This window comes from Sturnira hondurensis, unplaced genomic scaffold (genome assembly GCF_014824575.4).
Source record: "Sturnira hondurensis isolate 20B ecotype Veracruz unplaced genomic scaffold, ASM1482457v3 Scaffold0014384, whole genome shotgun sequence".
NCBI lineage: Eukaryota > Metazoa > Chordata > Mammalia > Chiroptera > Phyllostomidae > Sturnira > Sturnira hondurensis.
This window is the reverse complement of record NW_028087015.1, coordinates 36,991,541-37,018,215: the sequence shown is the minus strand read 5'-3', so window position 1 is coordinate 37,018,215 and position 26,675 is coordinate 36,991,541. Positions and strand designations below refer to the sequence as shown.

Sequence of the window (26,675 nt, the reverse complement as noted above, 5' to 3'; positions counted from 1 at the left end):
GGGCATGTAAACTCATTCTCCAGACGGCCCGGGGAGATTGCAATAGGCTAGAGTGGCCTCTGTAATTGAAGACCCCTACCCAGGCGCACCTACCCCCAAAGAACAGCATGACGCTTCTACTTAGACTTTTTAAAAAATTTTTTAAAAATAGGAAACCAAATCTTATTAATATTTAAGTTAATGGTTGACCACACAGATATCCTCATGTGTAAGTATACACATAGGGGCATGCTGCAAAGCGTTTTACTTACGATTTAGGGACCAGTGGGGAATAACACTTCCATCCATTTTGCAGAAGAGGCGCTACACTGAAAAGCCACTGAATCTGCCAGACACTTAGGTCTCTAACGTCGGTGACTGTCAGTGCTCTAGAAACCACTGTGCGCCTCCAACCCCTGTGGCCGCCTGGCACTCACCGAGTCCTTGAGGTTCACGGGGCTTCTGTGCTCACACAGCACCTGCACAGCGGGAAGGCAGCCTCGTGCCGCTGAGGAGGGGAAAACAGAACACCGGGGCTCACAAAGCTACTCTCACACACGGCACCACCACGAGCTCCCGGGAAGAAGCTGCAGTTCTGCCCAGTTTGCACCTGTTCACTCTGGCTGCACTGGAGCGAAATGGGAGGGTGGAGAGGTGTTCTCAATCGCGGTTTGTTTATTCAGGGTTAGCCTGCCACTGCCCGTGGGCAAACATCTGATTGGGCTTTTCCACAACTCGCCCGAAAAGAAATTTGTAAATCTCATCATCCCCAAGTTCAGTGTCAACATTCTGTCCCTCGAGGCTGCGTAACAGACAGTGAAGCAAAATGTTGACNGGAAAACAGAACACTGGGGCTCACAAAGCTACTCTCACACACGGCACCACCACGAGCTCCCGGGAAGAAGCCGCAGTTCTGCCCAGTTTGCACCTGTTCACTCTGGCTGCACTGGAGCGAAATGGGAGGGTGGAGAGGTGTTCTCGATCGCGGTTTGTTTATTCAGGGTTAGCCTGCCACTGCCCGTGGGCAAACATCTGATTGGGCTTTTCCACAACTCGCCCGAAAAGAAATTTGTAAATCTCATCATCCCCAAGTTCAGTGTCAACATTCTGTCCCTCGAGGCTGCGTAACAGACAGTGAAGCAAAATGTTGACGACTGATGTTCTTAATGAGCACCTAATCAGAAAAAATCTATATCGTCCATTACTTGAAATCTACAAATGCTTATGAATACCTCTTAGTTTAAACGAGAACCTTAAATTAATTCAAATATAACAAAGACAAGTTTTACTGGTTATTTGGCAGGCAACTCATGAAATCTAGACTAGATTTATTCCTTGATGATTCTAGAAGCTTTGCAAACTGAAGAAAATGGGACTGTCTAAGAATAATGGCAGAAAACAGCAGCAAGAATAGTCAGTTTAAAGGCTTGAGTCAGGAGTGTGTCTCAGGGCCAAAGGCAAACAGGAGGATGTGAGTTACCTGCGTAATGCAAGGCGGTTTTCCCAGAGCTGTCGGTACTTTCAGCCGGGCACTTAGACTGTAAGACAGAAACAAACAAATCATGGAATCAAGCTCAGTTGAAGTCAATCCATCTTCTTCTTGCGAAGTATGACGGGCCTCGTCGGGAAGAGCATAAACACGAATGGCCCTAATCACCATGCTCCAGAGGCCCGTAGTCTCTCACGGGGAGGAAGACTCATCTCCAAGCCATCAGGACACAGGCAAACTGTCACCCTGCTGCTCCAGCCACCTCCTCCTGTCCCTACCCCATCGCCATATTCCCACCCACCTCGGGTCTTCCCCACGAGCTATCAAACACACTCCTCAATTTTTCCTCTTGATACGATCATCCTCCCCTCCTATTCCCAGCCCTAATTCTCTGTCCCCCTTTCAAAATGACTTTTCTCAAGCATTGTCCACACACAGTCAGTGCACACTTCCTCACCTACCACTCACTCCTGAACCCACAGGTGTTTTCCCTCAAGACTCCAGAGAAAGGTCCTCATCTAAGTCACCAACCATCCTCGCGTTTCCAACGAACCTTTTGGTCCTCCTCTGCCCATGACCTCTCACCTGCAGCCCTCTCCAGCTCTCCACCCCCCGCTCCTAGAGCCCTGCCTGGCCCGTCTAGCCCTGGTTTTCTTCCCACTGCTGGGGCCACCCCTCCTCCCACAGCCAAACATAAAACCTTGAGCTCCTTGGTGCTGCCTCTAAGCTTTCTTCCTCGGTAATCTCATCCAGATCTAACACCTGACGCCTCCCAAATGCATATCTCAACAACAACAGCAACAATATTGTCTAAATACCAGCTGTGATGTGCCAGACACTGTTCTAAGAACTGTTCTAAGGCTCCTAACAGCCCTCATTGGACACCATCATTTAGTCCCGTTTTCTATGAGGATGCTGAGCTACAGAGACGTTAATAATCTGCTCAGGTCACAGTAAGCAGCAGGGCCAGGATTTGAACCCAGACAGGCAGAGCTGGAGCTGCGTTCTTACCAGTACACTAGAGGTCACCTCTGAGCACCAGGCTTGATAACCCACTGCCTGACTCCCAGTGCCGTCCTGCGGTCTCAGAGGCACCTCAAGTCTGGCACAGCCAAACCTTCTGGGTCCTTCCACTCCTCCAGCCCAATCCTCCGACGCTTCCTTGTCCATCAACAGCATTACATCAGTCTAGTCCGCCAGCCGGAAACTACCGATTCCTCTTCAATTTCATGTCCTCCCCCTTCCACCACACCCTGACAATTCTGCTCCGAGAGCATACCCCGGTTCTACTGTCTGGCTTCTCCATGACAGCCTGGTGGGAACCAGCGCCCTCCCACCTGGACAGGCACAGCCTGTCCCTTCCCCTGTCCCTAGGGGAAGCCCTGGCAGGTCTCCACACTTCTGCGTTTCCCCCATTTAGCCAACCCTCTGTACAAGTAGAGTGATCTTTTAAAACAGTCCCTCTTTCCTTAAAAGCTCTTCCAGTCGCACACTGTACTTACAATAATTATAGTCTGTCCATCATAACATACAAGGTCCATACCCTCTGCCTTTATTTCTCTTCCTCCTGTGTTTTGCCCCAGGCCCACTCAATGGCTTTCTTTCCTCTTTGACTAGTGCCTTTCCTATCTTAGGCCTTCATACTTGCTGCTGTGTCTGCTTAGAGTGCTCTCCCTTTGGCTCTTTGGATGGCTACATTCTCAGCTTGATTATCACCTCCTCCATGAAGCCTTCCCTGAACACTACTCTTCATTTCACTGCACATTATTCTGTTACTTTCTTTTTAGTGCTGTGTAATTTTAAATGCATCTTGTGTACTTGTTTACTAGACTGCAAGCTCCATCAAAACAGGGGCTGCTGTGTTCAGAAGTATGTAATACATTCAAGGCTTGATACAAGTGCCCGGGGGAACACTTGTTAGAAGAAAGGGAGGGGTGGAGAGTTGGCTATCGAGGGACGGAGAGACTTTGTTTGAATTAAAGGTTTCACAAGGCCCTACTTGTACTCACTGCCTTGAGGAGCTAGACCTTTAAACCGACAAGTCACTGGAGACGGCAAGTATCTCTAGCGGACAGGTAGTAAGAGCCTCGGTCTGGAGAGCCCAGAGAGAGGAATAAATACAGAGGGTGCAGGGGTGAGGGGTCACATCGCAGAGAACATGGGTTGCCAAGATGGGAGGTAAAGAACTAACTAGAGACACAGGGCCCAAGGGAAGCAACCTGTTAGGAGGATATCAAAGCCTTAGGTTTTAACCACTATTCAGAAATAGCATTCACACAATTTGTAAGTTCGGGGAGGCAAGGACAGGCAACATTAGAGGGAAATGTCTGTTTGTCTGCCCTTCAGTGGTGAGAAGAATGAGGATCAAGTTCCACCTTACCATGCTTTGGCCTAATTTTAGCACAGCACAAGGAACTGTTTAAAGGCTTCAAAGATTCCAGAGAAAAACCCAATCCATTTGCATAACCAGATATAAGATTACATGAGAGGCTAGAATATCTGGTCCTTGCCCATGAGGATTTCTAGCTTGTCAAGTTCATTCTTCCTTAAAATCAGAGCCAGATGCACAGTCTGGGTAGCCAAGCCAGGAGGGGAGTGGAGATTTAGAACACATAAAAGTTTTCAATCTCGTCTGATCTCGGAACCTAAGCAGTATCGCGCCTGGTTAGTACTTGGATGGGAGAACACAAAGAAGTTTCAACAACTGAGGTAAGACCAAGGGTGTGGAGGTAGGGCACTAACTTGGGCAAGTCAACAATTCTCATTTATCCAGAGCGCCCGCCCAGTCCCAGAGAAGGCAGATGAGAAAAGTTTTATTTGAACTGTTTCCAGGGAGAAGACTCATCACAAAAATAATGAGCATCACAGACGTTGACCTGTTTTTCGTGAATTTCACATCCAAGACCTGTGAAGGCTAAGTATCCTGGCATTGGTGGTGGCTTGCATCATGCAATGCAAGACAAGAAGCTGTGTGATCAGCAGAGCAGGTCAAGTTGAAGAACATGGCCACGTTCCTACATTAGAACCGCAAAGTCAAATTAAAGCAAGCTTCTGGGTTGCAAACAGCGCTCCAAAGGCTGAGACGACAGCGCCGTGGAACAGGCAGTTCTCCAAACACACACTGTACCGCTCTGTGCCGTTCCCGAGGACAGCCAGCTTGCATTCTGACTGGTAACCGCTGGACGTTACAGTAACAGCATCTATAGGGATTTCATTAAATATTCATCTTTATAAAGATTTATGGAAGTCGGCACCCCAAGTGATCATTATGAGCTTCTTGGCAAGGCTGTCAAACCAGGGAGTTAGCTTAAAATTATAAAGAAGAATAAAACAAAGAACTTAAGAACTAAAAGCTCGAGTTACATACAAGGAAATAATGACTGAAATTTTGGTTCACAAGAAGAGCTGTATTTTACTAATGAGGGGACTAGAGAGGAGTAGGACAGGGGACAGCCTATTTGTGAGGATCTCCAACAGCATGGGGAAAAGTTTTTCATATTTTTTAACTTAATCTTTATTTGTAATTTTTCCATTACCATTTAGTCCCCTTATACTCCCCTTGCCCCAGCAATCACCACCCTGTTGTCCATGAGTCCTTTTTCCTTTCCACTCAATCCCTCCACCCCTAACCTCCCCCGCAACTAGCTGTCATCTGCTTGTCTATGAGTGTGTCCCCATTTTCCTTGTTAGTTCAGCTTGTTTATTAGATTCCACATATGAGTGAGATATGATATTTGTCTTTCTCTGACTGGCTTATTTCACTCAGCATAATGTTCTCCAGGTCCATCTATACTGTCACAAAGTGTAAAAGTTTCTTTTGCATAGCCTAGTGTTTTTTCTAACTGACGATTTCAAGGGCCCAAGTCCTTCAGAAAAAGAGAAAGAGGAGCTAAAAAAAGGAGAAAAAAAGACTGGATCCCAGGGAGACTCTCCAGATTCCCGACCGGCGTGATGGCTACAGAAGTAAGCTTCTCCTGGGCTGGCATTTCGATAATGAAGCTTCTGAAGAAAGCGGGTTCTGGAATAGCATTTAAAGGAGAGAAAAGGAGGGAAAGACAGAGAGAGAGAGAGACAGAGAAGGAGAATTTGTCCTTTCACGGACAAGGTTACTTTAAACGTTGGAGGTGCCGTGTGTATCGTTTTCAGTGGCTGTCCTTTTTACCTGCAGGAGCTTCTTGATGTACTCATGGTGGCCATTCTTGGCTGCGAGGTGCAAAGCACTGTGTCCTAAATAGATTTAAGAAAACAAAAGTGAAAATAGATAAATGAATAAGTAAAACAGCCACACATTTTAAATCTCTTATCTCTGCCATGAAGACAACTATGAGGAAATAAACTGTTCTCCAACAAAGACAGGATTGTTATCCTTAGGAGTCGGGCCTCAATTCCTTATCTCTGAGTTCAGTTCCACAGAACTGGGAGAACACAGGGCACCCCGCCCATGGGACAACGTTCAGGGTCTGCTTCTGCTGCTGTCCTCCTGGGGTGCCGGTCAGCTCCGGGTGAGAGCTGGCTGTGGACACGCGCCAGGCAGCTTAGAAGTTGTGCTTTCTGCTGTCAACAAGTACGTCAAAGGTCCCGTGTCCACAGTCACAGATGCGGATCCCACAGGCTTGGGGACCCAACGAAGGCAGCCTGCACGCCCACGGAGAATGCATGCGACACCCACACTTTTTGACTTCTCACTTCCCCCTTCCAAATGTACTCCAGCCCCTAGATGGAACCCACCTGAAGCTCTGAGAGTCTAGTTCTTCCAGAGAAGAAGGAAGAGAGTTACAAAACAACTACCCACCAGGGAAGTAGTGTTTCTTTCCATTTCCTTCAAGAACACAAGCCTGATATGAGGCTCCCTGATGTTTCTGTGGACAGATAATTTTAGGAAATGCTAACACAACACCCAGCTGCCCCCACGGCCTAATGGGCCTACAGAGGAATTTCTATGACCGAGGGGCCTTGGTATCTGCCACCCCAGCAGGCTCCCACCCCAGGGCATTTATTTAGACATTGCTCCCTGTTCACCTGAATCCTACCTCTCCAGGGTAACCACCCCACTTGCTCCTCACCTCCCTCCTGAGCCAATGAACCGCTGCCTTCTGAAAGAGACTGTCCTGACTTCCCCACTTAAAGTTCCAGATCCTTCCCCACCCCTTTGATCCCGTCTCCTGGCTTCACGTCTGTTCTTGGTGGCACTGAGCACTTTCCAACACTCCGTCCCACTGGCCCCGTTCTCTCTACACAGACACGAACATTCATGTAGTGAGCTGTTCTCCTTTCCCCACTGGAATATTAACACAGAGGCGACAGGAGTTGCTGTGTTATCCCTGCTGTATCCCTAGTGCCCATAGCACTGCTGGCACACAGTAGGCTCTCCATACACACTTGTTAATCTGAATTATCGGGTATGTTTATGTTCATCACCGCTGTCTGGGGAGGGGGCTTGTGGGGAGGGGACAAAAGTCACCACTGCCAGCCAACCTAATACACCTAGGAAACTCTTATATCCTGCGTTTCTCAAATGTTTGACCAAGACACTCCCAGCGCAACACCTCCGCCTCAGTATTATTGAGTTTTAAGCTGTAGGGGGTTGGCCTGCGCATAGTGGGATGTTAAGCAACACCTCTGCCTCTCCCCACACTAGCTGTCTAATTGGGACAATCAGAAATGCCCACAGACATTGCTGAGTCTCCTAATTTGTGGGGGCGGGGCAGAACCACCCCAGGTTGAGAATCACCAGGTTGAGAGGAACAATTTCTTTTATATGATGGTCCAGTGTCCAAATACCATGTCTCCTTTCAAAGCAAAAATTCACTAATTATTAGAGAATCATTATGTCTAGGAAATACCATGTTTAAAAATTAGAGGGCTTAGGACCACAGTGAGCTGCACAAAATGTGTAAGGTCAAAGGTCAGATTCCTTTTTTCTGATTTGGGCTGGACTGAGAGATGCTAAGGGTGTGTGGAGGGGGTGGGACACTCACAGGCAGGAGCCCCTCCCTCCCAAACAGATGCCGAAGAGGAAGGCTAGGAAATGAGGGAAACGGGGCCCTTGGAAGTAGGAAGATGAAGATCTTCCCCCCCTTCCTCTTCCTGCATGAGGCCCCCTCCTCCCAGGCTGTGAGTTCAGCCACATTAGCCATTAAACAGGCTTTGGTGGGCTAGCCTGGGCCCAACCATCAGCCCCAACCATCGTTTCTAAGGACAAGCCCATTCTGCATCTGATGAAACCCATGCTTACACAGGAACTTTGGGAAGCCATCTTGATGGTAAGCTGAAGATCGTTTGTTTTTTAAAATTTTATCTATTTATTTTTCAGAGAGAGGGGGAAGGGAGGGCAAAAGAAAGGGAAAGAAACATCAATGTGTGGCTGTCTCTCATGAGCCCCCAAATGGGGACCTGACCCACAACCCAGGCACGTGCCCTGACTGGAAATCGAACCAGCAACCTTTAGTTCGCAGGCCAGCACTCAATCCACTGAGCCACACCAGCCAGGGCTTGAAGACTGTTTTTATGTTGTGTACATGTGCGTTAACTTGTCTGTGCCGTGGACAAAGGCTGTTCGTGTCACATAAACAGCACCCACTGCAAAAAGGCACAGCTCCCCAAAGACAGGATGGGAGGGAGACTTAAATAACTTGTCGCAAAACGAACTACGGGCTTTCATTTAACCCCAAGCGTTCTCATCATTCCTGGAAATAAGTGCCGTGCTTCTGGAGAAACAAGACCTCTTGTTCCTCGGCCCTATGGTATGTTTTCCCAACCAGGAGCTCTCAAGCATTTTTCACTTAAAATGGCCTCAAAATCCAAATGATGCCTCATACACTGGACAGTGTCTGAAGTGAGATGCCTCTCACCGCTTTGATAAAACAAAATTCCCTTTCCAAATGCAAAATCTTCCAGAGAGAATATATTATCCTAGTGACAGAATCTCACTGAAACGAGACAGTGCAAACGTCTGGCCCCCTTCAGCTGTGGATCTGTCTGGAATGTCAGGAAGCAATTTCCCCACAGGCAAACACCAGGGCAATCCGAATTCAAGTGCATTAGAGCAGAACTTGGCCTCTAAATGAAAAGACCAGCATTACTTATGAGGCAAGAGTTGCGGGCCGTTCAGGTGGTTTAAGAATCTTATGATTAAAGGACAGTCTAGGAAGAATGGCCGGACCATTCTAGCCAGGGGGTGCCCCCTCTAGACCACTTCGGACGGTGACTGTTTATTCCACTCTTTAAGGTCACTGAGGAAAACAGAGAAGAATTAACTAACGTAAGGGAGGAAATATGGGACTGAGCACATGCTCTTCAAGTGCACATGAAAAATTAAAACCAGTGACATCACAGCATAGACAGATAGGCTCTCACACAGAGCAAAAAGCCAAAGTTTGAGAAATGACAGATCATAAGACACAAAACATTTAAGAAAAATAAAAAGAATTAAATAATACTCAACTAGATAAGGTTTAGTATATCTTCTTAAAAATTGGAGTTTTAGAATGTTGAATATAAACACAATAAAACTATGAATTTATCTGGTTCTCACTTATAATTTAAATATATTTAGATAACATTATTCTTAGAAATCCTCATCTTTACTTCAAATGTTTATTACTGAACCTTAAGTTCAACTGCCTTGTTATGTTCTAAGGAGAGACAAGATCAGAGTATGAAAGACTTACTTATAATGACCATTCTTATTATTAGAGTTATGAAATTATCTTAGACTCCCCAGTGCAGACTTGCACAGCGTTTTATTTATAATCAAAAGATTTCTTTTTTGCACACGCACGTATTGTCTGAAACACTTTCACAGCCAGGCTACGCTGTCATGGTGTGTGTCTGACCCTTCCCACCTCACATGCGTGAGTTAATAGCAAGTCAAGTACCATAAAGCATACAATCATTTGGGGTTTTCCTTTAAATTAAAATATGAAATACAGTTTTGGCTATAACTTCCAGTTACATTTCAAAGACTCATCCTCCAAAGGGCCCAAGTTTCAAGATAAATATTACCTTTCTTATCTTCACGTGGCACCAAATTCGAATGGGAATAGGGGTGTAATGGAACGAAAGGCCACTCAGAAATCAAAAAGCGAGACCAGCCCATGGAGACCCGGGGAAGAGAAGGGTTCCCAAATTCTCCCCTTTCTGAGGACGCTCTCAGTACGCTCTTTCCGCACTCTCCTACGTCTCTCTCCTCCAGTGAGGGAAGACGTTTTATCGCGGATGTCAAGTGTGTAAAGGAAATCAGAGGAAATCTAAGATATAGGAGAGTGACAGAAGCTATATGTCATCCTTCAATCTCTATTTCGAACTCCTTCTATGATGAAATACAACTGCTGCCCAGAACGTCCCAGCTTCCCATAAAGCCCTGTGTGGTCACAGTCACACTTGAACCCAGTTAGGTCTGAGTGTGGCCACGCGGTGTTTGCCTTTCCCCTTGCTGCTGGCTGCTGGCTGCTGGCTTGCAGATCCAGGGGGAGCCAGCCTAGGCCACTGGGACCACAGTGACACCCTGGATGGTGGAAGAACAGGAGCGTGGAACAGAGCTGTCATACCAATTTGGGACTTTCAAACGAGAGGGAAAATTCTATCTTGTCTACGCCACCCTGTCCCACTGCGTCAAATGCGTACATTCTCGCCGATGCTGGGAGTCTGAGCGCCAATACTGCACAGAAGCACTGTGACAAACAGAAGATGTCTGGGTCTTCTTTAACCTTCTGTTCACACCTCTGTTTAATCCTGCCTCACACTCCAGAGTGCTAAATGGAGGCTTTGCCCACCCTTCTGCCCCCTGAAAAGCCCACAATCCGTCTGGCGGAAGTGTTTTCTAACAAAACAGACAGAAATGCCAATTCTTACATCCACGATGACCAGGAGCAAACAAAGCAATGGAAGACGATGGACAAACAACGAAGGTCCAGTTCCAAGAGGGTGCAGTGAGCATGGAGCTGGCTTTCCCTGCTGACCCTGTCTGCCTGGGATGCTATTTGGAGACCGGGTCATTAAGGAGTGGGGAAAAGAAAAAGCAAATCCAAAGCCCAAATTTAAGTCACGGGCTTCTGCAAGTCTTGGGGATTTTTTTTTCTGATTTGTACAATGAGAGCAGTTGGCTTGGTGATCATCAAATACTTCTTTCTCTTTTGTGAAGATGCGAAACCTCTCCAACAGCCCACGTGTAAAAGAGAATAAAGGCCACGGAGCGACGCAGCAATAGTCGTGAGAACACAGGAGCCGAGAGCAGCGAGCGCTGGCTGTGTGGGGCCCCGCTGAGACGCCCACACACGTCACCTCTCCTGAGCCTCAAAGGCCATCTAGAACTGTCCGATGGTTGATGGTGCAGTGCGACCCTACCCAAGGCCTTCTCTTCTGACTGTGCTTTGCTCTTAAGATTGTCTGCAAAGCATCCATAAAAATTCCCTTGTCAGACTTCCAAGCAGTCCATGGGGAAGGATAGTTGCTAAAAACAACAGATGCTAAAAACCCTCCACTTCTACAATCTATGTCCACAGATGAAAAAGTAGGAAAGCGAACCTTTCTGACCATGCTAGAGACTTTGTGAATAAAAAGAATAAAAAGGGTCAGTGCAATGTATTTTGAAAGCAGGCTTTTTCAGATACTCGCAGGGCATTGGGGTGCATGGCAACGGGTTTTCACTGCCGCTCTCCTGGGCCTGGAGATTCAAGGGGACTGCGTCTCAGTAATGACACTGCAGGACTTGAGGCAGGTTTGCTGAAAAGACAGCTCCTGGAAGACTGAGCCACTGAATCCATACCTTACCCACCATGAAAACACGCTCCAGATTAATTATGAGCACTAAGGCCCAGTGACTGATGTCCTTGTCCTTCCCTTGGACTCTGATCCGCTTTGCTGAGAGGGAGAGACAACAGGAAAGACACGGGCCTGGGCAGTGGGAGCCAGCCCAGGCATCTTCTCTGCTGCGATGGATGAAGTCTGAGCAGTGTCCCTCCAGGTAACTCAGCACACGTTGTTTGCACAGGCAACTTCCTTTTGTCATCCTGTGTTCTCCTCGCATGCTCTCAAGAAGCCACAAGCAGTCAACGCCTCGTTCAGACCACAGTAAAATAATAAGCCAAGGACCAACAGTGCTGCCCTCACGGCTAACCATCCTGGATGACAGAGAAGTGACTGAGACATTTACCTCTCATGAAACATCTGGACCACAGGGGGCCACAGGGGCTGCGGTTCCACCACTTTCTATTCCAGTGGAAAACCATGGACTCTGGCAGTTCCCAGTGACTGGCCCAGAGAAGCACCCAGGATGGGGCAGTAGTGTGTCCCCCACCCACCCCCAGTGTTGCTTCTTGGAGGGCAGCGTCACCTCAGTGGGCAGGAGCTACCGCACTGGGGTGTATGGGTCTTACTGCTCCATGCTTCCCCAGGCCCTGAAGACCTGAGTGAGGGCTTGGTGGCAAACACAAAGTCTACCCACACGGTGCGATGTAACCACCAAAAACAAAAACAAAAACAAAAACTATGCTCCTGAAGAGCTTTTAATGCAGAAATTAACACTGGGAAAATATCTTTTAAAGGGATGGCAGGAAGTTGTTTATTACATCATGTGATTTCAGTTATGTTAAAGTGTGCCAGGAAAAATCTGGAAGGAAACATAGCAAAATAGTCAAATTTGTTTCCTCTTGGTGGCAAGCACTGGTTATCTTCTTTATAGTTCCCTGCATTTCCCAAATATCCTACAGTGAGCACACTTTAGGGAAACATATTTCCCCTTATAATAAAAAGCACGGGGAAGAGGAGATGCTTGGTTATGAAGGAGATAACCAGACTCCTGGCTAAAATCTAGTTCTTAATGTCAAATGCAGCAAAACGAAACTGTGTTACAGCTCTGACTCACTCACTTTGAGGCCATTCTTCTAGGTTATGATTTTCTTCAAGGAAACCCTGTTTACTTGAGTGAACACACATCCCATCAAGGGTCCTTTAGCCACTTACACTGCTCTGCATGTAGGGTAAGGATGAACTTTAAAAACAAAATAACTGAGCTTGGGATTCCAGATGACTTCACTACAGCATGAACCAGGTCGTCATTTAAGGACGCCGTTCGTTCCTCTCCCGGAACTGCCAATTCTCAAAACATTTTGGGACCATTGTCGCACTGCTCAGGGAAATCACTCTCACTTGGGTCACTCCCTACTTTCGGCCCAAAGTGGCTGTCCCAGGGGCACCTCATTCACCTGACGGACTTTGAGTGACCCTTGGCCTGTCCTAGGAAACCGGATTTGCTCACAAAGAATAAAGATCCCAAGCCCTGAGAATATTTACATATTGAACAAGCGCCACAGACTTTCGAAACAAATCTGAAATACAAGTTTTCCAACCATGTTGTGAGTAATAATTCTCATTATACTTGACTGACCCTTGTGCCCAGAAAACTATTCTGAGCAGGCCAATGTTTCTGGTGGGAGAAGAAGGGACCCACTATGGATTAATGATAAGACTACAGAGTTAGACTGATTTTATATTCTAGTAAAAACTAACCAAAGCCTTATTAGAAGGCAAAGGTTTTCAAATGCAATAGAGAAACCGAAGCCAACAGTGGTTGCTTTGATCCTCTGCAGGGGCAGAATCCCAGGCAGGAGACCCCAGGGGCCCTCTCCAGGAGAACAATGTTCGTACCGATAAGGCTCTGCCATCTTTTCTCTCCATCCGCTTTGTTCAGCATTTGTCCACACCGGCTTCACATTAGAATCACCCAGGGAGCTTTAAAACCGAAACCAGTTGGTTGGCAACCTTGGAACAATGGAATCTGAGTCGCAGAGGGCAGAGCCTAGGTACGTGTGTGGGGTGTGTGTACTGTTTCTTCCTCCTTTTCCCTCCTCCCCGCACTCCTCCCTCAGCTCCACCATCCCTCCAAGTCCCCGGCTGACTTGGACGCACTAAAGCACAGTCAGGGGGAGACCCAAGGGCAGCTACTCCAGATGAGGATCGTGGCTTCAGTCCACAGAGCCCATCGCAGCGACAAAATGAGCTTCCCAACCCGTCATTCCATGTATCACCTCATGTCAGGATTCGTGACAAGAGCTTTCCAATCTGGGCCCAGCATAACAGCTCCCACAAAGAAGGGTGGCGAGAAGAAGGGCCATTCTGCCATCGACGAGGTAGGGACCAGAGAGTACCCTGTCAACATCCACAAGCGCGTCCACAGAGTGGGTTCCAAGAAGCGTGACCCTGGGGCACTTAAAGAGATCTGGGAATTTGCCGTGGAGGAGATGGGAGCTCCAGATGTGCGCACTGACACCAGGCTCAACACAGCCGTCTGGGCCACAGGAAGAAGGAACGTCCTGTACTGTAACCGGGTGCGGTTGTCCAGAAAACATAGTGTGGGTGGAGCTTCACCCAACAGGCTCTATACGGTGGTCACCTACGTACCTGTCGCCACTTTCAAAAAGCTACACACAGTTAATGTGGATGAGAACTCACTGCTGATTGTTCAATAAGGTTATAAAATTCCAAAAAAAAAAAAAAAGAACAAACAGTAGGGGATACTGTTTGGTCCCTACATGCAATTTTAGAAAATAATGTTTTCTAAACAGGGGATAAGAAGCATGCAGTGCCGACCTAACGGACCACACAGAAAGCGCAAACACATTAAAGGCACACATGATGAAACCACGTTGGCGCTTGGTCACTGGCGGTGAGCTGCGTGCTCTTTTCCACCGTGGACCACCTTCGGGGCACCTACTTTTGTGCGGGCCTGGTGACGTAAGACAGGAAGACCACATACCTGCAGTATCCTGGGCTGTCACGTCCACGCCATGCGTAACCATGACCCTGAGGCATTCCACGTGTCCTTTTGTAGCAGCAAGATGAAAACTGGAAAAGAGTAAACAACATCCTTAAGATGTCCATTTGTTAGGCTTCATCTCTGACGACGTCTTCTGCCAATTCACGCACACTTTCACTGGATAACAGCACCCAGTGAGGTGTTATCATCAACCTCACTTTAATGATGAGGAAACTAGGCTCCAAGTGTCTGATAATTTGCTCATTGACACTTTTTATTAAGAAATGTAGCAGAAGCCAGGTCTTAGGTCTTCCAATCCAAAGACCAGGTTTGGGGAAAAGAAAGATATTTATGTGTCTATATATATGTGTCTTTGACTATATATGTGTCTCTTCACAAAACAACACTCAAAGAGTCCCAACTAGATTCAATTCCTAAATAGCACGTGCTTTATCAACTTTTTTCTGTTGCTTAGTGCTTTCACTAAGGCCATTATTTTAAAGTAACATACTCTACTTAAAAAACCTTGTCTGACCTAAACCATGATCAAGGCCCCCCGGACAACATCAATGTCAAATCCACTGTTATGTTGTAGCTGAATAACAAGTGTCGTACACACCTTTGGTGTGCCAAGCATCTCACCACCCACGTTTATACAATACACTCCCTCTTTTCATTCATTTAACAGCCTTTTGAGGTGAGTCCTATTACTATCTGCATAGATGGCAGGGGCAAATGGCATTAAGTAAAGCCCACAACCAGGCTCCAGAACTCGATGGCATTTGGGAGTACACACCATGCTCAGCCTGTTCAGACTTGCCACTGGAAGAAGAAATAATAAGACCCAAACGCCTCACCAATCACCCATGCAGGTCCCCAGGGTGCAGGGTGTTCCTGTAGGCAGAAGGAAGGCACAATTCCCCTGAGCATTCCAGCCCAGAGGCTGAGAAGGCCAAAGCCCGTGGGAAGGCCTCCACCCTGGACAGGTCAATGAACATTCCAGTTACCCACCAGCCTCAGTTCTGTTCTAGGGAGGTGCCTTCTTGGGATAATTGTCATCCGGCACCAGTCTGTACCTCTGACTTACAGGCCAGGCAGTATTTTTTCACAGGACACTGTCACTGGGGCCCAGGGTCACACCCAAATAGCATAGCCGAGGGGAAACCCAGTTCAAACCCAAGGCAGCATGATCGCACACCTCTGTTCTGGAGATCGGGGCTGAGTGAACGTGAGCAGATCAGCCAATGGAGATCCACTGGTTAGCCATGCACCTTCGGGAAGTCAGTTTAACCTCGCCGAGGCCACATTTCCTGCGCTGTCAAGTGTGGGATGGAGTAAGACAATACCTGAGCCTCCCTGCAGCTCTAACAGTGTATCATTTTGGCCTGCCCGGCTCTGGTCACACCAGTGGCAAGGGCATTCGTGCAGCCAGTAATGTGTGATGTTTCTCTACAGTCACAATCCACTTCCTAGGCGATTTCACATTAGAGTGAAACTTTGATCCTGAGGAGAGACTTGGGAACGTGGTGACTTACTTAAATGGGATCCTGATTAAATACAGCCTAACCGGAAGAACCCCCCTAAACGGCAGCACAGTCTCACCGGTTTCTCATCACTGCTGGGGTAACACAGTTTTTCACCTGTAAGCAGCAAATCGTTTAACTGATCTTGGGGAATGGTTTCTAAATGTCCCCAGCCTCAGGAACAGTATATGTTACATAATTTAATTGCTCTCTGGGACGTGAAGTTACCAGTGTCTAAATTACTCAACTCTGTTTTTGAGGCTATTCATCTAAATGCCCCAGGTTATTAAGCCCTAATATTCGTTAATATTTACCTTCTTCTCTTAATGTCTATGTGTTTAGTTCTAATCTGCTCACTCTGCTATCTCTTATTGCCAGGGGAAAAACCAAAACCATGTGGACCAGAGGGCAGCAACATCTATGTTATAAGCAAGAGTACCAGGATTCGTGATTAGCATGCATGCACACACACACACAAACACATGTGTGGACATACAGAGTGTGGCAGAAGCAGGTTTACAGCTGTCAGTACCCGAGGATGGAGTTTACATTATTTCATTATTTCTCATATGAACAATGGTAACCCCCACCCAGTCTGTGTAACTGTTGATTGAAGCATAACACATGCAAAGAAAACCACGTATCGTGACAGTATAGCCTGCTAAATAAATTTTTACAAGTGGCGCACGCCCAGGTTACCTTTACGCTAATAAAGAAACAGATACGGCTGAAGAACCAAATGCCCTCTTCGTACCTGCTGTGGGCACCCAGACCCCCTCCACATGCCCCTGCTGGTCACCGACCCTCCCAGCAATATTCATACTTCTCCTATTCCGAGACCTCTCAGGTTACCTCTGCACTGCAGGTGACAGGGGGGTTAAAGCTGCAGACACGCGCGGCAATGAGGCATCACTGCGGGTCATGTCTGTACACGGACAACTGCAATCTGAGGGGGTGTCCTGTGGGTGGCCGGGGAGTTGTGGGGTTTCAGGGTCATTGTGTAGAAGGTCAGCGATGATTACAAGGCAGGAGAAGTGAAACGCTAGGGAGCTGGACTCCACACCCAACCCCACAAGGAAAACTTTCTCAGACATTGCTTTTTATAATCAAACCCTTGCTATCAATATAAACCGACCTGCCTTTGATGGCTGTGACATACTTTATTGAGGGGTCCAATTGCTTAAGGTTTCACTGTACACGCTTTTATAAATGATGTGCGCATGCACTGAGAATGTGTGTGCGTGTGTGTGTGTGTGTGTGTGTGTGAAAGAGAGAGAGACTTTGCTTCATTCTGCCTCTCCATCAGAACTTGGTTCAGGAAGTGACTTTTTCCTCTCTTCTGGGAAATCTCCAGCTATTCTCCTGAAGAATACTGCTTCCTACTGAGAACATAACATAATCAAGTCTCTTCCAAATTTGTCGTTTTCTCACATATTTTACTAAAAACTTCAGCAGTCCCCGCTCTTACAGATAAAATGAACAAAAATGCCAACAAATATAATTGGAAACAGCTGATTATATAAAGGCAGACAATCATGCTTTTAATTTTACACTGCTTAACCTAATCAAATACTTTTAGTCGATGGGATTCAGTTAAACATATCATTATTTCAAGGTGTTTTTCAAATAAGACTCTAACTTGCAGGCGTTTGCTGTGCTCCTATGCCACATAAAACCTGTGGCTTTCCTCTCTGAAATGCATGAGCACGAGGACTAGCCTAAAAAGCAGGAAAGGAAAGAGTTCGTCATTTTTGCCAGAAGTTTCTGATTCATTTTTCCAGACAGACAAGGAACTCACTATGTATCATCACTTCTTCCCCTTGAGTGTGAATTTCCGGGAAAGGGGAGCGCAGCCAGGAACCATCCCAGTGGGGTTTGCTCCTGGGAATCTCCTCCAATGCTGTGCTTTCCATCTGCCTCTCCTGGTCCTGCCCACCCTCTTCATCCCTGGGGCCTGGGGCCCAGGAGGCAGACCTCTCTCTCATGGACTGCACCCAGTGGGCTGCCTGTCCTTTGGCTTCTGGGTGGGTTCAACCAGTGAGAGACACGAGAGACAGGAGGATGGGATAAGCGTTCTGGGCACATCCGCTCCACTCTTTCCCTGCAGCCTGGTGGGCCAGCCCGCTCTCCCCTGGCTTGTGCAGACTTGCTCTCCTTCCCTGCACCTGCAGGTGGGAAGAGTCGGCCACTGTGACCTTGCAGGGCTGCCTTGCCAACCCGGCTGGTTCAATCCCACCACTATGTCCCTGCAGATCTATTATTCGATTAAATATTTATAAAAGCGAAATCAGGCTTTTAAAAAAAGGGGTCAACTCCACATAGAATAGAGATGATTAAGATATTTGGGCATCGTCTTGTTTTTCAACAAATGATGCAAAAATACAAAGGAAGTAAGGCACAAATGAGACAATCCAATGTCTGTCTGCAAGTTCCTAACCACGCATCTCCTCCTGTTACAGTAACACGTATGCACCGAATCTAGTCATGTTATACTTGAACGGCAACCTTCTGCCTCCAGAAAGAGCTGTGTCACTTCGTGACTCGGCCTCGGAGAGAAGGCTGCTCCAAGACAGAGCCCACCTTCTTTCCCTGCCACTGCCCCACCCCAGGGCTGGAAGAAGCTCTTCGTCAGGGGAGTGTAGTGACCGCCACCGCACAGAAGCGCAGGGTGGGACAAGTTTTCTGCTCGTATTTAATGTGGAGAGCCGCTCATTTTAACTTAAATAGTTACACTAGACTTTCACATATTCAGGAAATCTGGTCTGCATTCCTAATATTGAAGATTTTTAAACATTACATAAAACTCCCAACATTAGAGCTTTTTGAAACTTAAAGGAGGGAGAAACGTGTCAGGTGAGGAAACATAACAAGAAGCGTGACATCAGCGGGTAAGACACAGAGTCTCGAAGGGCTCAGCCTAGCTGGGTTTGACTCTGCACTTCGCCACTCGTTAGTGTGTGATCCGGGGCAAGGCTCTCCGTACCTCGCCTTCCTCGTCTGTAAAATGGGCTGGGAGGAATGAATGATATATATATATATATAAGCTCTGAACAAAACACGTCAAGCATGTAGAGACACTAAAACAAACCCCAAACCCTGCCACCAGTTATGACTGCCTCACCAACACAACACAAGACAGAGTCTGGGACATGCTGGGCTTTGTCTTGATGTTCAGAAGTCAGGCAGAAGCTGAATCGGAACCACCACTGCTTAAGAAATGAAGAAGGAAGGAGGGGAGGAAGGGGGGGGGGAGAAGGAAGAAAGGGAGGGAGAGAGGGAGAGAGGGAGGAAGGAAGCTTTTGTCACTGAAGGCGAACTCGGAACCAAGTTGCAGACAGCTGCGGACAGCAAACCACCGCCGGAGCCTGGTCTGCAGCCCACACCTGAGCTGCTCACATCCCGGCACCTCTGACACAAGCGAGGATCCCCAAAGCGGGACTTGGCAGCAGCAAGTCATTAACATTTAGCCCCCGAGGGTGAACAGGAAGCAGAGCCAACGTTTGGGAAGACACGAGAGTGGAAAGTTGGGTTTTGTTGAGTGGAAAAAACATGGGTAATCAGCGACAGAACCTGCACTGGTTTCCTTTCTTAAGCAGTGACTGATAAATGTAGGCATCCTCAGTAGGTGGCAGTCCGGGTGACTGATGGGCTGGGGCCACCTCCTGTTTGGATGGATGGCAGACAGGCATCTGCGGGGCTACCTCAGGCCTGGGGGGCAGATGGTGTCCCAGGACAGCAAGTCACAATAAAGAGCACAGTTGGTGGCCTCCAGTGGCCTTTGTCCTGGATAAACAGTGAAAGAACACACCCTTACACAGAGTTTGCAGACTGGGGTGAGATGGAAGTAGGTTGATGAAGGCCCCCCCCCAAAAACAAATAATCTTGACAATGTTATTTCTAGGGTACTGAAACTCCCCGAAGTAGGGGATAGAGTTGCTACTTCTACAGTTGTATATTTTTGTAAGTATTGCTCTAGCCAAATATACCCATTCACTTGTGTATCTACTGAGACTAGGGTAAGCTGGGCCAGACACTTGTAAAGCACAGAGACACGTGGTGGGTAAGACAGACCTGCCCTTGTGGATCTCGGTGTTTAGTAGGAAGACAAAAGATAAACCTGTGGTTTGCAACCGGGGGTGAGTGTGCTGCCCTCCTCTGCATATTTGGCAATGTCTGGGGGTATTTTTGTGTATTCAAGGGGTGCAGGTGGGGCAGTCACTGCCATTTAATGTGCGAAGGCCAGAGACACTGCCAAGCACCCTAGAAGGCACCGAACAGCCCCCTGTACCAAGCGATTACCCCTCCAGTTCAAATGTCAATGGTGCTGGGTTGAGACACTGATTATCCAGGAAAAACCAATGTATAATGCCGAAATAGAATTCTATTAGAACAAATTAAACAAAGACTGAAGAAACTGGAGCAGATTTAATCTTTGTATTGACAAAATGCATGTAGCGTAAAATTCACCATTTTCAAACGTACGATTCAGTTATTTTTTGTGTATTCGCCAAGCTGTCCTCCCAGCAGCACTGTCTGGCTCCAGACCATTTCCATCGTCATCAAATCCGAAGCCTGTACCCATCTGCAGTCCCGTCCTACTCCGGTGTCACCCCAGCCCCTGGCAATCACGACTCTGCTTCCCATCTCTGTGGATTTGCCTGCCCTGGACATTCAAGAAGACGGCACCGTACCATACACGGTCTTGTGTGTCTAGCTTTCTTTCCTTTGGCAAGTTTTCAAGGCTCATCCATGTTACAGCATGGACCATACTTCATGTTTTCCTTAAAATATTCCACTGCTGAGATGTCCCCCGTGTCGTTTACCCACTCGTTCCTCGGTCAGGGTCATTCGGATCATTTACACTTTTTGTGAATGGTGCTGCTCAAGCATCGATGCACAAGTGTTCGCGTGTTTTCACCGCCAGTGGGTAAATGCCCAGCAACCACATAGGTGGGCTCCGACTTCTCCACATCGCAGCCAAGGCTCATTACTGTCCGGCAGATTTCAATTTCAGAGATAAGGATTTTAATTACAACCTAAATTTTCCGGAGGTGAAATGTTCACGTCTTTCTTAGTGAACTCTCTGAGGCTATTTTGGCGAGGTGTCAGCTGACGTTTTCCCTTAGAAAAAACGTTAACGGAGGGAACGCAAAAGGAATTTAGAGCCTGTCTGGGTTTGTTGCTGTGTGGGCTTCTACTCCTAATTTAAAAGTGTGGCCTTACCTTTTAAAGATGAGGCGTGTCATTCAAGAATCTGTACAGCAATGTATCTCCTGAGAGACTTTGCTGGCATAGAGACAGGTCAGTGATTCAGTGGAGGCAGCAGGGAGGGGGACAGAAGCCTGCATCCACTCCTCTAACCCCAGGCCCAGAGGCAGGGACACTGGTGACCGCACACCCTCCAGGGATGGAGCAGGGTGGCTCTCCAGACTCTCCTGCAGCTCAAGTGACAGCAGTCCCATAGCTTAAGCCTTGCCCACTGGGAGTGGTCCTCCGACCGCAGGCTCATTAGAAACGCAGGCTCGCCCTAGCTGGTGTAGCTCAGTGGACTGAGCACTGGACTGTGAAGCAAAGGGTCGCTGGTTCAATTCCCAGTCAGGGCAGGTGCCTGGGTTGCAGGCCAGGTCCCCAGTAGGGGACACATGAGAGGCAACCACACACTGATGTTTCTCTCCTACTCTTTCTCCTTCCCTTCCCCTCTCTCTAAAACTAAATAAATTAAATTTAAAAAAAAAAAGAAATGCAGGCTCTCTGTCCACCCCCCCACCCACCACATTTGCTGAACCAAAAGCTTTATTTGACAAGCTTCCCAGCTGAATCACACAGACTGAATATTTGAGAAGGTGACAAGTGGATGACAGGTTAAGAACCTCGAAGCCATCATTCCCAGCCTCCCATTGTTTCAAAGTTCTTTTAAAAACATAATCCCCTTAGCTTTAAAAACAATCTCATGGCTCCTTTCCACAAGAAAGGAACCCACACTGTTCTGAGTAACATTACAATGGGGAATGTTTAGCTCTGCTCATACAGCGCAGCCCGACCCTTCCTCAGAGAGGACCTAAAAGGCACAAAGCAGCCTGCAGACCTGCATAATGCCCCTTTGATCTCTTCGCTGCTTATTGATATTTGGAATTTCTCTGCTTTTGTCACTTGGAAAGCTACCAAAGCACTTCTGTGCTTGTGTGACTCCCAACTTCCCCGTCCTGCTCCCACGGGCAAGAGAACGGGCAAGAGAACGCAGCTCACTGATGTTCCCAGCAGCCCGAAGCAGCAGCTGGGTGGCAGCTGGAGGGGCAGTGGAGGGACTAGCAGGAGGGTGAGTGGCCCAGGGTCCCACAGCTGGGTTTGCTGCCTTGTTACGATGCCATCATGGTTCAGATTCCCTCACCTCTAAACCACGTTCAAAGAAACTAAAGAACATCGTCATCACTAATAATAGCAGCGTACTTATTAAAACACCACGTAGCTATGTCTGAACTCATTACAACCCCAAGAAACCTATGTGAGGGGGTCACTGTTATCATCTCCATTTTACGGAGGAGGAGACTGAGGCACAGAGACGTTTAGAAATGTGTCTGGAGTCCCAGAACAAGTAGGGGAGCCTGGATTCTAACCTGGGCATCTGGCCTGCAGAGTAGACCCTTCACCCCCATGCTGAGCAAATGCGATGCCTGTTAAATCACTCTGCAGACACTGCATAATATAACTTACTGGCTGGGTTGCTCTTCAAAAAAGAAAGCTTAAACTGAAAAATAAAATGAAAGTCTTTGGCTAAACCGCAAACGCTGGCTTCTCAGTGGGCAGAGGAAGGCGGCCGGGGCTCTCCAACGGAAAGAAGTGTCAGCCAAGTGCCCACGCCAACAGAGCCACCACGGAGGTTTCCTTTCCTACCCAACCACTTGGTGTGTTGTGCAAACCTTCCCGAAACACATACTTCGGGACAAGGCTGGGGTGTTTCTCAAGGCTCTTAACCCAAAGGGGACTTGAACTGCTGCTCTTCCCAACCCCACGGTGACGGCCTGGAAAGCACCTTCACGCTCTCGGAGTGATAACCAACAACTCTGAGAGTTGTTGGTTGGCTGCAGACTGCCCGCTGAAATGTGGAGCCGGACACAGACTCGCAAGGCTACTTCCAGAAGACTGATTTTTTTAGGCATGGTCATTCACACCCACTGCACTCCAAGCAAACCCTTCCTTGCACCTTCATTCTACTCCAGCTCCTGATACGACAAAGGCTGGCAGTGAGGCCAGGCACACGACTGTGGGTCTGGGTCCTGACACTGCCTGGGCACCAGGGTGCAACGCCCCAAATCGAGCACACCACCGCACCCACACCAAGAAATGACCACACCCCCCCACCAGGATCAGCCATGCCCAGACTCCCAGTCACAGAAGGTTCCAGAAGACAAACCAGTCTACCATCCTCACTGCACAGATGAAGACTGAGACTCAGAGAGGCTAGGATGTATGTGAAAGACCAGGACTTGCATTCACTGCTCCAACTAAATGCAGTTTTTCCTGAATAGCACCCATGTGTCCTTCTTTCCTCATAAAAACTCTTTCCTTCCAAGACAGGGGGTCGGTCACTGGGGTCAGTAAGACTCTGAACTGCTTAGTGCCAACAACCAGCTTTCCCTAACCCATTAAGAGCCTCTGTGTTTCCCAAACACCTAAAATCATCTATCCTTTCATTGTGTTCCTTCTTTTTGGAGGGGAAAAATGATATTAAATCATATTCAGACAAATCGGGGAAAGGAGGTACTAAGAATCAGAATTTCATCCCAAGTCCCCGGGGCCACAGGCTGCTGTCTGCCCTCACCCTCTAGCTCTCTCCCTTCGCATCAAACACCTCCCCACCTCGCACCTTGGCCTTGCCGTTCCCTTCACCAGAAAAGCACACAGCTCGGTCCTTCCTCCACTCGGGAGTTTGTACCTGTGGTCACATGCAAGTGGCCTGTGTTAACTGTCTGTGTGCCCATTAGACTGACTATATGTCCTCTGAGGGCAGAGAATTTGTCTTGCCTGTTGTAATTTCCCTCACAGGTTTTTTTTGATAAGGCAAATCTTTGGTGTTGAATTTGCTTTTTTAATCTGAAGTTCCTATTTTGTGTTCCCTTAAATCAAGGCACACCCAGCAACTGGCATAACCATGCTCTTGTCAGGTTCTAATGGGAGCCCTGAAGAGAGAAGCCATGTTCTCTAGGTTACTATAAGCTCAATGTTACTTCCCGACACTGTACAGCAGTTCTCAAAGCTGGTCCCCGGACCAGCAGCCAGCATCTGCGGGGGCCCTGCTACAAACGCAAGTTCTCAGGCTCCGGCCCAGATCAGGGGGAGAGCCTAGCAAACTGTTCCAACAAGCGCCCCCCTCCCCGATGATTCTGACATAAGTTCAGTGTTCAGGACCACTGGCACAGCAGGGAGAAGTGTGAACCGAAAGTCTGTATTCTGTGGTTTTGGTCTCAGCGCTGCCGTCCCCAAGTATGTAACAATGAAGTTACTCCAATTCAGTGGCCTCAGGTGACCATCCGTCCACGTGATCACTGAAGCCTTCGTCAGTCCCCAAAGTCTGTGCCTCCCACCCAGCCTACCAATTGTTTTAGGGCACTCATTTGCCGCAACGTCTAAATTCTAACGAGGTCCCTGACCTGAAAGGACCTCCCAGCAACTGGGAGGCTCAGCCCACACTAAATATTTCAGCAGGACAACCCTTAATCCTGATGGACCTGCATTCCTACCTGATTACAATCTGGGGGTAGGAAGGCAGTACTTCCTGTCTAATACCTTCCACTCACGAAAGGCTTGACAAATAAATCCTGCTCCGCCCGCGGGGACCAACCCTCTCAGCCCAGGGGAAGGCCCGTAGGACAGAGGGAGCTGTGGCTGCCGAGTCTGCAGCTACCTCAAAGGTAGGGGCAAGAAAGACTCCCCTCACTGCTTCTGTGAGGCAGTGATGGGGCTGAAGGTTTGAGAAATGAGAACATGGGTGGCCTTTTCCTGCTGAATGTTCCAGATAGATGTCATCAAAGGTGGCCGGCATAAAAGACACTAAAGGCTGCAAAAATGGGATCCCTGTCCTTGAAGTGCTCACGATGGGCTCACAGAATCAGCAGGGCCATGTTCTGGGGACAGAGATCTCCTGGGGACAGCAGGGAGGAGGCAGGGACAAAAGATCACCTATTCAGAGCTAAAGAAACCCCATGCCTATAAGCCGAGCATCAGCACTTCAGGATTGCTTGGTTTCATAAGTGTGATCTGGAAATAGCACTTGAACATCAAGAATTCTCCACTAGGGCAAATGGTCCTGTCGTCACAGCAGAACCCCAGGCTGTAGTCCCTAGCGCCGAGAACCCGTGATCTGCACCCATTCTCAAGCCTCGTGAATCCACGGTTTCTTCTTCATGAATTACTCAGTGTGATTGAGAGCACCGGATAAGAAATACCAAAGGGAAAATGACAGGCCTTTAAAACGGGGGAAAGCAGGAACTAAGGTATTTACTGAATGAATGACCCACAGGAAAGCCCCTGGCCCAGCACTGGGGTACTCAGTAGTAACATGATCTGTAACGACTCCTTTCTTACTGCCTGGGTAAGACTGAGCTCCAACCCTGAGAGTCTAATAACGGGGATGAGATAAGGACGCAGGTAACTAAGACCATGCAATCCCAGGTGGTTGGAGAGGCAGTGGCAAGAATGAGCTCCATCACTTTGGAAATTACAAAGGGCTTCGTGAAAGAGACGGCCAGTTGGGCCCTGAATGACACGCAAGACTAGGTGAGATGGCTGGTGGTGGCGCATGGTGTGGGAAGGCGTGAAACTCAGGGACCCTGGGGAGGAGGGCGTGTTTCCAAAGGACAGCCACCTGCTAAGTAGCCTTAGGTGCCTCAGCCCCTGCACTGCCTGGCTGCTGTCAGCGTGCGAGCCTCCTGCTCCACGTGCTGCGCTCGTGGGGTTAGACTGAGAGCAGGTCACCACCTGCCCCTGCTCCTCTCTCCCTCACAGCAAACTACTGCATTTCCCAGGCTCTTCTGACCTCTGCACGCGGGAGCAGGTCCAGCCAGCAGGGATCATGGCCAGAGGGCTGCAGGGAGGGGGAAAACCAGACTGCTTCGGCGCTGAACAACAGCGGCCCATCTGAGTGTCCGAAAATCCTTCATTCTCAACATGCTCAATCTAGCTGTGAAAACAGTTTCAAAGTGAAAACACCTGTGATCCCACCACTATTTTATCAGTGTTCTTCATTTCCAACCAATGCTCATGAATTTGCACCATTTCTGTGGTTACAAGTCTTCCCTCTACGGCACAATTTTGTAATAAGATCTATTCAGCTTTAACATACAACACTACTTCCCTTTAAAAAGCTCATGAAAACAATAAAAGCTCATTAATTATATTACTTTAACATCACTTACTTTAAGCCCAAATCTACCTTTCATTTTAATTTTATTTTGTGCACAAGCATCTCTCTCTCTCTCTTTCACACACACACACACACACACACACACACACACACCCAGGCCTCCCTCAGCCCACCTGTAGCTGTCACGGGGTAGAACCTGTTGGCAAGCTTTGGGCTGGGAAGCTTGGGCTCTCACTGTGGCATATCTAGAGCCCTGGTTCTCAGTCTGGTGCCTTGAAAACCCCACACTCACACTGCACCCCACGCTAATCACACAGTTATCTCTGAGGCTGACACCCAGCATTTTCCAACACTGTCCAGGTGATTCTAACGAGAGTCAAGTTGAGAACCATGGATCTAGTGTCCAGGGGGGGCCCTGACCTTCAACTGCAATAGAAGCTCTGAAGAGGGAAAGGAAACAATGGCCATGGCATTGCTGGTTTTCTTCTCAGTTGCAGACAGCCTCACGCTGTTACCAGCACTAACACTGTCCTCCCCTTCCCCTGTGACCACCCCAGTCCTCCGATCCTT

At 48.1% G+C, this 26,675-nt stretch overlaps 2 protein-coding genes across 4 annotated transcripts in view; one reads left to right on the top strand and one right to left on the bottom strand.

Annotated features, from left to right (window-relative positions):
- Positions 1–26,675, bottom strand: part of RAI14 (retinoic acid induced 14) — a 127,024-nt gene that overhangs the window by 17,463 nt on the left and 82,886 nt on the right. For all 3 annotated transcript variants that reach the window (XM_037063146.1, XM_037063145.1, XM_037063147.1), the window contains 4 exons: positions 14,223–14,311; positions 5,631–5,695; positions 1,460–1,517; positions 417–487 (listed from right to left, as the gene is read on the bottom strand). In XM_037063146.1, coding sequence (XP_036919041.1) covers positions 417–487; positions 1,460–1,517; positions 5,631–5,695; positions 14,223–14,311 — 283 coding nt within the window. The remainder of the gene's footprint in view (positions 1–416; positions 488–1,459; positions 1,518–5,630; positions 5,696–14,222; positions 14,312–26,675) is intronic.
- On the top strand, positions 13,417–13,974 carry LOC118998831 (60S ribosomal protein L31-like). Its single transcript, XM_037063245.1, has one exon. It carries the CDS (start codon positions 13,417–13,419, stop codon positions 13,933–13,935), a length of 519 nt encoding a protein of 172 aa, XP_036919140.1. The 3' UTR covers positions 13,936–13,974.

Excerpts from the sequence above, each read along its gene's own strand:
- LOC118998831 (XM_037063245.1), top strand. The coding sequence starts at position 13,417 with ATGAGGATCGTGGCTTCAGTCCACAGAGCCCATCGCAGCGACAAAATG.